Here is a 10,296-nt window from a genome sequence, read left to right as displayed (position 1 = left end):
TGGTGGTCCCTGGTCAAGGACAGACAAGGTTATCTGCCTGATGAACTTATTCCACCTCTAAATCGACAGGATGGGACCACCTCTACTAGTAGTCAAGAGAAGGCGGACCTCTTTGCTGAACACTTTGCTACCAAAATGCAAGTTCCTGATCCAACAAGGGACCCTCCTTGGCTAGCTGCAAGAACTGTGTCAAAACTGTCAGTGGTGACAATAAGGCAGGAGGAGGTGCATTTCCTTCTTAAATCACTTGACCAGGAAAAGGCTGTGGGCCCAGACAAGTTGAGCCCAAGATTGTTGAGAAGATGTGCAGACCAGCTAGCAGCACCTCTAACTCGCATCTTTCAGCACTGCCTAGTACAGTGCAAATGGCCCTCTCCATGGAAAGAGGCAAATGTAGTCCCTGTTCACAAAAAGAAGAGCAGAGCAGAAATCAGCAACTACAGACCAGTGTCACTCCTGTCAATCACTGGTAAGATCCTTGAGACAATAATCTCAAGACAAATGACAGATTTTTTTAACTACCACTCACTACTTTGTGATCGTCAATATGGCTTCAGGAAAGGTTACTCTGCTGCTGATCTGTTGTTAAACCTCTCCACTAAGTGGCACCAGTCACTGGATGAATCCAAAGTCAGCTGTGTGGTAGCACTGGACATTGCTGGCGCTTTCGACCGGGTGTGGCACCAGGGCCTCTTAGCAAAACTTCAAGCACTGGGAATTGCAGGCTCTACGCTATGTCTCCTCAGTGATTACCTTCATGGTAGATCTCTAAGTGTAGTCCTCAATGGAACAGAATCAGCAAGGCATCCTATTGGGGCAAGCGTTCCACAAGGAAGTGTGCTGGGTCCACTGTTATGGAATGTCTACTTCAACGACCTTCTTCATCTCATCCCAGAATCACATGCATATGCAGACGACTGTACACTGACATTCACTTATCCAAGAGAAGAAATGCCAGCTGCTCTAAGCTACATCAATCACCAGCTGAGAGCTATATCAGCTTGGGGAAATAGATGGCAAGTAACATTTGCACCTGAGAAAACGCAAATGATGATCGTCTCTAGGCACCATGATGGTAATGCTGGTGCAGTAGTAAGGATGAATGGGACGATGTTGGCACCTGGAGAAGAAGTTGATATCCTTGGGGTGAAATTTGACTCCAAACTAACCATGAAGAACCATGTTGTAAATCTTGCAAACAAGGCAGCCAGGAAGCTTACAGCACTTCGCCGTATCTCGCATCTGCTTGACAGTAGGGGTTGCAAGATCCTGTACGAGGCACAAGTACGCTCACACCTTGAGTATGCTCCACTTTCTTGGTTTGCCTGCCCCCCCTCTCATCTGCGACTGCTTGACAGAGTAGAGAACAGAGCAAGACGTCTCATCTCTCGCCTGGACCCATCTTGGATAGATCTGTCATTTCAGCAGAGCCTTCAACATAGGAGGGATGTGGGTGGCCTTACTGTTATGTACAAGGCCAATATTGTCAAAGTACCACACTTGGATCCACTTCGAGGACAGCGTGAAACAAGCTTTTATGCCACAAGACGGGCAGAAAGCAGCAACTTCACTCTGGCTGTACCCTTCTCCAGAACATCACTCCATCTGAGATCATACATACCCAGGATGACTCGAGTATGGAACACATTCGTACAGCATAATGATGTCAACGAGATAACGTCAGTTGATCAAATGAAAATGCTGGCCCACAGATGGCTCCAACTTCATCCTGTTCCCTACTTGTATGTCTCATAACAATAAAAATGCTTTCAAATGAGCTGATGTAGGTAACAGCTCTTAGCTTGCCAATAAAGTTAGGAATCCTTAACCTGTAAATAGCTTGTCAATAAAGCTAGGGATCCTTAACCTTGTCAAACCCTGTGTAAAAAAAAAAAAACCACTACTTCTACTATTATACTACTACCGCCTCTCGTTATACTCCTCCCCCCCCCGGCTGTTTATATACTGGTTCCCTTCCCTTCACGTTTCTGTGTCTAGTTAATGGTCCAAGTCAGTGAAGATTAAATCAAGTATCTTTTATTTCAAATAGGTTCTCTTATTTCGTGGTTCAGTGTTCAGGTCAGGGCATTGGCTTAATCCGGTGGGAGGATTGGACCTGCCTCGCACGGGCCAGTAGGCCTACTACAGTGTTCCTCCTATTTTTATGTTTTTGCAAATTTTTAGGAGTTCCCTGGTATGTTTTTGTTGGGCTACAGTACAGTACTTTTTTCTGATACAATACTGCATTTCGCAGATTGAAGTCTCCAAGGAGAATAATATTTGGTGTATGATTCTCTTTATTTTTAAGGTAGCAGCATATCTTCCTTGTTTGTTCAGTGAATTCCCTTGCTACTGCCACTGACAATCGTTTGTTCACGAGAATATTACCAGGTTTATGATCTCCGCTTTATTCGAGCATTTCTGCCACATCGTTCGATGCAAGTGTACATTACCGGTGAAGGGAAGAAGGCAGGTGAAGGGTACAAAGTAAGTGAAGGGTTCCACGAGGCAGGTGAAAGGTACTAGACAAAGTGAAAGGTGCCTAGAGGCACTTGACGAGCTCAACTAGGCAGGTGAAGGGTACGAGGCAAATAGAGGGTGCCACGAAGCAGGTAATGAGCGCAAACCAGATAAAGATTACAAGGCAGGTGAAGTGCGAAAAGATTAAGCTGAAGGGATTAACTTCTATTAAATTATAAATACATTCATACAAAAGGATTCAACCCAAAGGGGTGGTACAGCGTCTTGGGAATAGAAAGTAATCAGGTTTTAGCTAAGGAAATGTTACTCAAATTCCTTGATTCAAGCACCCTTCCAGTATCAAGGGACTCTTTTTGCAGGATGCTCTTACTAAAATCTATGCTTGCTTGGCAGGGTCGCCACCTCTTCTCTGCGGAGTCTCTCCCGGACATGAAAGATTGGATCAAGAAGCTTCACTCTGCCTTGGAACAAATACGAAATAACAATCGACCTGCGACATCTATATATATATATATATATATATATATATATATATATATATATATATATATATATATATATATATATATATATATATATATATATATATATATATGTCGTGCCGAATATGTAAAACTGGTCAGTTAGCAAGAACTCATTTAAAATTAAGTCCTTTCTAAAATTTTCTCTTATACGTTTAAAGATATATTTTTTTCATTAATGTTGATGTAAAAATTTATAATTTTGCACCAAAAGGAACTTAGAAAACTTACCTAACCTTATTATAACAAGAACAATTTATTTTAGCCTAACCCAACTAAATATATTTTAGATTTGTTTACAATAATTTAATACTAAACAAACACAGTGAAATATATTTTTTTCGTTAGGTTCAGAATGATTTTGGCGAAATTATTGCATACACAAATTTTCACTTGTCCTATATGGCAAGATGAGCGTTGCTATTTAAGCCAAGATGGCAAGTTCTGCCTATTCGGCACGACATATATATATATATATATATATATATATATATATATATATATATATATATATATATATATATATATATATATATATATATATATATATATATATATATATATATATATATAAAAATCTCTCGTCGGTCGAATCATGCAAGGGATGAGATGAACAGCTGAAAGCCACCTGCCTGAAAACTGGCTGCCTTGGACCAAAACGTCTAGCGTTAGCTGGGCGCCAAGGTATTGGGCCAGTGTGGTACGGTGGTAGAGCACTGCTTACCTTGTTACGAGGTTCGTAGGTTCAAGTCTCCTTCGACCTCAGATTAGTGTTTGTATGGTCTTCATGTAACTAAATATTTAATCCACAGGAGTCCAATCGCTCTCGTAAACCAGGCGTATCGTCGGAAACTCAAACTACGAGTGTGGAGTCAGCTTCAGTGACGTCAGGTCAGGAGGCAGACCAACAAGCGATGACTTCACCGAAAGGAGGCGTGCAATTGCCCGGCCTGACAGTACATAAAGGCATTCAACTGCCTGGACTGTCGGCCAGAAAGGAGGTACAAGATGCGGAAGAGGCGAAAAGTTCCGAAGTGAATGAAGAGGGACTTCCTGTGGCTGGTCCAACTCTCCCTTGCGTCACCAAGCTCAGAGTGAAAGGGCCACAAGGTATAGTATGTGTATGTGAGATTAAAAATGGGCCATGAAGTTGAAATGAGCATTTCCTGATAATCGGGGTGTAATAAATAACTAATGATTATAAAAATAAGGGTGATTATAATGTTACTATATTTCGACTGAAGTGATAATAGTTGGGAAGAAATTCTTGAGAGAAAAGCTGAGAATGTAATCATAGTTGATCTGGCTAGTTGATAAAGTTGGGTAATTGTGAAGGATAAATAATACGTTGTTAAATATCGGTCATCGGCATTACTGTACTGTTATACTGTGTGAAGCAGAAGTCTGTTTACGATTTACATACTGGCAGGATTTTTACTATTTGCTTTCCGTGTCGTAAACGTTTAATATGGCGGATATATCTTCCGAAATTATTATACATACAATAGACACATTACTTTCCTTTAATTTTAAAATTCTTTCCCCAGCATTCAAGATATTTTTTGAATTTGACTAAAATTCCTGGAACAGGAACCGCTCTCAGTATTGCTCTCTGTGGGACATTATTTGTTATGCTCTTCCATCATGATACCACTTCCTAGATCATCACTCTGTCTTCACTTAAAAATTCTTTAGCCAGTAAGGTGTCTTTTCGATTATTTCGACATTTTTTTTTACAATTTGTGTACTAATTTTATGTGGTCAAATGAAAACTCACAGTCCATATATATGCAGTCCACCCATCCTCCTCTTTCCTGCTTAATCTGTGGTGCCGTGATAGGTCTCCCTTAAATTGTGAGACAGGATTTATCTTAAAATTTTCACCTGATTGTTGTTTATTACTCTGTGCCTCTGGCTGTCAAAGACACCAACCTGTAATTTAAGACTTGGGTCCCAGAACCCAGAGTGAATTCAAAGCCACACTGAAAAGCTGTTCCTCCGACAAAGACAAGAACATAAATCATAGCACCGCTACAACCTTTGCTAGTAACACCAGAATGTCTATGAGAGTGGCCTTTGTTTTTCATCTTCGATTTCCCTTCTTAATTTCCAATTATTTTGTTTCTGTAATTTTCGCTATCCTATCTATCTATACTTTCATCAGGTATGCCAAGCAAATGGCTTTCTATATCCAGGTTCCCCAGTATCCATCCTTTAAGAAAATGGCCAGAGTATGATTTGCAGACGGCTCGTCACCTACAATTTACGTAATTGATAGCTTTTCATTACTGGCTCGGTCAGGATTCTCTTCACATTTCCATCATCAGGTGTTTGTACTTGTTTTCCCTATTCTTTCTCGCTATTATGGAATTATTCCGTGTCCAACAATTTTTCTTTTGTCCAGATTGCTCGTTGTGCTTTTGTTTATTGTGTATTGTTGCTCTGTTATGACATATTCCATTTATTGTCGTGTCTTTTATCATTTAGGTAATAAGACTTAGAAGTTAGAAAAGTAATAATGGACTTAGAACCTCCAAGACTTAAATCTGATTTCCTTTGTGATCTAAAATTAATATTTTATGAACAGAAGTATAGTGTAACAAATTAAGAATGTATAATTAATACAAAGAATAAATGGATTTTTTCTGAGAACATTTATGGATATAAATCTCAAATAGGTTCTACACAGAGACATGTGATGATAAAACTAAGGGAAAGTATAGTACAGTAAGTAGGTGAAGCCTAGCTGTGTGAATAGTGTTTGTCTGGCAGCTAGCTGATGGAGGATCAGCCTCTATCACTCACACATCTCATGCTCCACACCCTTGTAGCACTTCATGTAACTATATTAAAAATAATACCTTAGGTATTTTTGTCACCAAAATGCTGGCTAAGATATTTCCTTCTTCCCAGGCCGCCGTGCTCCACAGAACCACCGTCGCACTTTGGCTGCTACAGCCCTTAAGAAGAGAGCCAGTTCCCTGTCCGCGCTGGAGTACCAAGACCTCAACGACAACAGGTCAGAGTCTAGTCAGGGTCAGCGAGGCTCTTCCAGAGAATCCCAAACTCCAGAGAATGTGGAGGAGAGTGATATAAGTGAGGTAGAGGAAGGTTCTGATGTGAGGCAGGTCCAGTTTGATGATATTGAGAATGATCTCTTCTTCAAACCCAGAGAAAGGGAGGGAGGTAGAGAGGGAGATGAAAATGGGGAACAGGTGAAAACTGAGATAAAGAAGGAAAAGAGGCGTTCTTCAACTCTGAAAGTAAACTTTCATGACACGGAGCATCGCAGATCAACCTCACGTTCAAGAAATGGCACTATAATAAGGTCTCAACTAACACGCTTAAGGGAAACTGTGGTATCCATAAAGAGGAACAGATTTGAGAGTAAGGACCCTATTGGAAATGACCATCCTGATATGATGGACAACCCTCGCTGGACCTGCGGTATCCTATAAAACCTGTCTTACAACTAATTTTCATAGTGACTGTCTTCAATGTGAGCTTATTCTTGTAAATATATATTCTTGTATCGACCTCTAGCTTTAGCTTGTACATGAAGGCAGATCAAATTAATATTGCCAAATATGATCACCGTCATTGAGGGATCACAATAACAGATTCTTCTTAGCTTGGTGATCTTAACCATAACAGCTGCCATGGGATACTTAGTCCTCCAGTTCCTTACATATTCTCTTATAATTAGCCGTGAAATATTTTCCCTTAACTATGTCCTTAAAAGTTACTGTAAAATAATTCCCTTATGCAAAAGACATTTTCAATAATTTTCCGTAAATGGAAAAAAGTACAAAAAACATGATTTAGATTTAAAAGGAAATGAAAACAATGATTTTCAAGGAGTCAGTGAAGCTTTGAGCTGAAGTGCAGGAGGCACTTCAGCTGAGGAAGGACGAACTGTTGAACCAAGCTTAGGGAGACACAAGTTCTTAGACACGACCGAGGGAGACATTAGCCATTAAGCTCTGCCTAGGGAAACACAAGTTCTTGGACTTGGCCGAGGGAGACACAAACTCTTGAACTTGGCCGAGAAAGATACAAACTCTTGGATTTAGCCGAGGGAGACACAAGCTCCTGGACTCAGCCGAGAGAGATAAAAGCTCTTGAAATGAGCCAAGGGAAATCCGTGTAAACTCGTTAATGTGTATATAACGAGCTCTAGATAAATTCCCTATCTTCAAAGACTGTAGAACACTGGGTACCATAGCAACCACATGATAATCACACTGCAACAGGTCATAATAAAGGGGAAGTATTACTTAAAACAACTGTTAAGGTGCTACCACCAGATGGACGGCATTCATAATATTTTTGTGTACAATAAGAAGCATACCATGATGTGCCTTACAGCACCAGACCATACACCTCCACTGATCAACCAGGCTGTTGTGTTTATGTTGTTGCTAACATAAATAACCTAATTGAGCAGGTCAACAGTGAGGGCTGATTCAGGACCTGGCTGCGGGGGCAGTGACCCCTCAAAACCATCCACAGGTAGACTGACTGGTACTGATCATAACTCATTGCATTTATACATGAAATTATATCTTCATGTGTACTCACCTATTTGTGGTTGCAGGGGTCGAGTCTTAGCTCCTGGCCCCGCCTCTTCACCGGTTGCTACTGGGTCCTCTCTCTCCCTGCTCCATGAGCTTTATCAAACCTCGTCTTAAAACTATGTATGGTTCCTGCCTCCACTACATCACTTTCTAGGCTATTCCACTGCCTGACAACTCTATGACTGAAGAAATACTTCCTAATATCTCTCTGACTCATCTGTGTCTTCAACTTCCAATTGTGACCTCTTGTTTCTGTGTCCCCTCCCTGGAACATCCTGTCTTTGTCCACCTTGTCTATTCCGCGCAGTATTTTATATGTCGTTATCATGTCTCCCCTGACCCTCCTGTCCTCTAGTGTCGTCAGGCCGATTTCCCTTAACCTTTCTTCATAAGACATTCCCCTTAGCTCTGGAACTAACCTTGTCGCAAACCTTTGCACTTTCTCTAGTTTCTTGACGTGCTTTATCAAGTGCGGGTTCCAAACAGGTGCTGCATACTCCAGTATGGGCCTGACGTACACGGTGTACAGTGTCTTGAACGATTCCTTATTAAGGTATCGGAACGCTGTTCTCAGGTTTGCCAGGCGCCCATATGCTGCAGCAGTTACCTGGTTGATGTGTGCTTCCGGAGACATGCTCGGTGTTATACTCACTCCAAGATCTTTCTCCTTGAGCGAGGTTTGCAGTCTTTGGCCACCTAGCCTATACTCTGTCTGCGGTCTTCTGTGCCCTTCCCCTATCTTCATGACTTTGCATTTGGCGGGATTAAATTCGAGAAGCCAGTTGCTGGACCAGGTGTCCAGTCTGTCCAGGTCTCTTTGAAGTCCTGCCCGGTCCTCATCTGATTTAATTCTCCTCATTAACTTCACATCGTCTGCGAACAGGGACACTTCTGAGTCTAACCCTTCCATCATGTCGTTCACATATACCAAAAATAGCACTGGTCCTAGGACCGACCCCTGTGGGACCCCGCTCGTCACAGGTGCCCACTGTGATACATCATTACGTACCATGACTCGTTGTTGCCTCCCTGTCAGGTATTCTCTGATCCATTGCAGTGCCCTTCCTGTTATATGAGCCTGATCCTCTAGCTTCTGTGTGTGTGTATGTGTGTATGTGTGTGTGTGTGTTGTGTGTGTGTGTGTGTGTTGTGTGTGTGTGTGTGTGTGTGTGTGTGTGTGTGTGTGTGTGTGTGTGTGTGTGTGTGTGTGTGTCATTCACATAAAACCAGGAATAGTATGGGCCCTTATACTGGTCCTTGCTGAGCCACGTTTGCTACTCTTCCCCATTCTGACATCTCTTACCAGACAATCACTCTTTGCTTTCTTCTATGGTACTCCTTGATCCACTGATCCACTTGATCCACCTGTTTTTCCTGCCTGCATCTTAAGTTTTTACCTTGGTCTTTTGTGGGGTACAAAATCAAATGCAATCCATTTATCCTCTCTCCTGTTTCACTTCTGTTACTTTGTCATAGAATTCCATTAGGTTGGACAGCAAAATTTACCATCTGTGATCCAGTACCATTTATTATTTATGAAACTACTTCTCTCCAGGTGCTCTACCGCTCTCTTTCTGATTATCTTCTGCATTACCTTACATGATATACATGTCAGTGAAACTAGTCTGTTGTTCAGTGCTTCCTGCCTGTCTCCTTTCTTAATTGTAGTGATTACATGGGCTGCCTTCCAGATTTCTAGCAACTGTTCCATATCCACTGACTTCTTGTAGATATTAGCCAGTGGTTCAGACAATGCCTCAGTTCCCTTTTCCAGAATCCATGGTGACACCTTGTCAGGTCACATTAACTTTGATGTATACATTTCCATCAGAAGTAATTTTTTCTTTCTTTTGTGTTTGGTGTCCATTACATTTTGGTGTATGGTGTCCCTTTTCTCCTTTTTCCTCTGAGGAGACCTGTCAAAAACATTTGTCCAACATTTCACGGACTTGTCGTTTTTCGTGATCTCTCCTCCTCTCTTCTCAAGTCGAATTACCTGGTCATTTACTTTCATCTTTCTTCTGATGTGACTATGAAACATTCTTGGTTCAGACTTTGCCTTTTCTTCTATGCCACTCCCAAATTGTCTCTCAGCTTCTCTCCTCACACTTTTCATATTCGTTTCGAATTATTTTTGTTCTCTCTGTATCTTTGGTATCTTTGATTGAATCAAGGGCTCTCTTTATCTTTGCTATTTCCCCTTCATCTTCTAGATATGAAGTCTTCCTCCGCTTCCCTTCTAGGGATTCCATCATCTACTATGCTGGCTTTCCTTCCAGTTCCTTTTCTCATTACACTCTGTATAATTACCTTTTCGTAGTTATCTATTTGTTGCTACTGTGTGTGTGTGTGTACTCACCTATTTGTACTCACCTATTTGTGGTTGCAGGGGTCGAGTCCTAGCTCCTGGCCCCGCCTCTTCACCGGTTGCTACTAGACCCTCTCTCTCCCCGCTCCATGAGCTTTATCAAACCTCGTCTTAAAACTGTGTATGGTTCCTGCCTCCACTACGTCATTTTCTAGGCTATTCCACTGCCTTACAACTCTATGACTGAAGAAATACTTCCTACTATCTCTCTGACTCATTTGTGTCTTCAACTTCCAATTGTGGCCTCTTGTTTCTGTGTCCCCTCCCTGGAACATCCTGTCCTTGTCCACCTTGTCTATTCCACGCAGTATTTTATATGTCGTTATCATGTCTCCCCTGACCCTCCTGT

The 10,296-nt window shown here is 41.6% G+C and overlaps 1 protein-coding gene across 1 annotated transcript; it reads left to right on the top strand.

Moving 5' to 3' along the window:
- Nucleotides 1-3,618: 3,618 nt before the first annotated feature.
- Nucleotides 3,619-7,567, top strand: LOC138851827 (uncharacterized). Its single transcript, XM_070081314.1, has 2 exons — nucleotides 3,619-4,112; nucleotides 5,916-7,567. Exons 1-2 carry the CDS (start codon nucleotides 3,917-3,919, stop codon nucleotides 6,458-6,460), a joined length of 741 nt encoding a protein of 246 aa, XP_069937415.1. The 5' UTR covers nucleotides 3,619-3,916; the 3' UTR covers nucleotides 6,461-7,567.
- The last annotated feature ends 2,729 nt before the right edge of the window (nucleotides 7,568-10,296 follow it).

The sequence above is a fragment of the Cherax quadricarinatus genome, unplaced genomic scaffold, assembly GCF_038502225.1.
Source record: "Cherax quadricarinatus isolate ZL_2023a unplaced genomic scaffold, ASM3850222v1 Contig2305, whole genome shotgun sequence".
Lineage (NCBI taxonomy): Eukaryota > Metazoa > Arthropoda > Malacostraca > Decapoda > Parastacidae > Cherax > Cherax quadricarinatus.
This window is presented reverse-complemented; position numbering and strand designations above follow the sequence as displayed.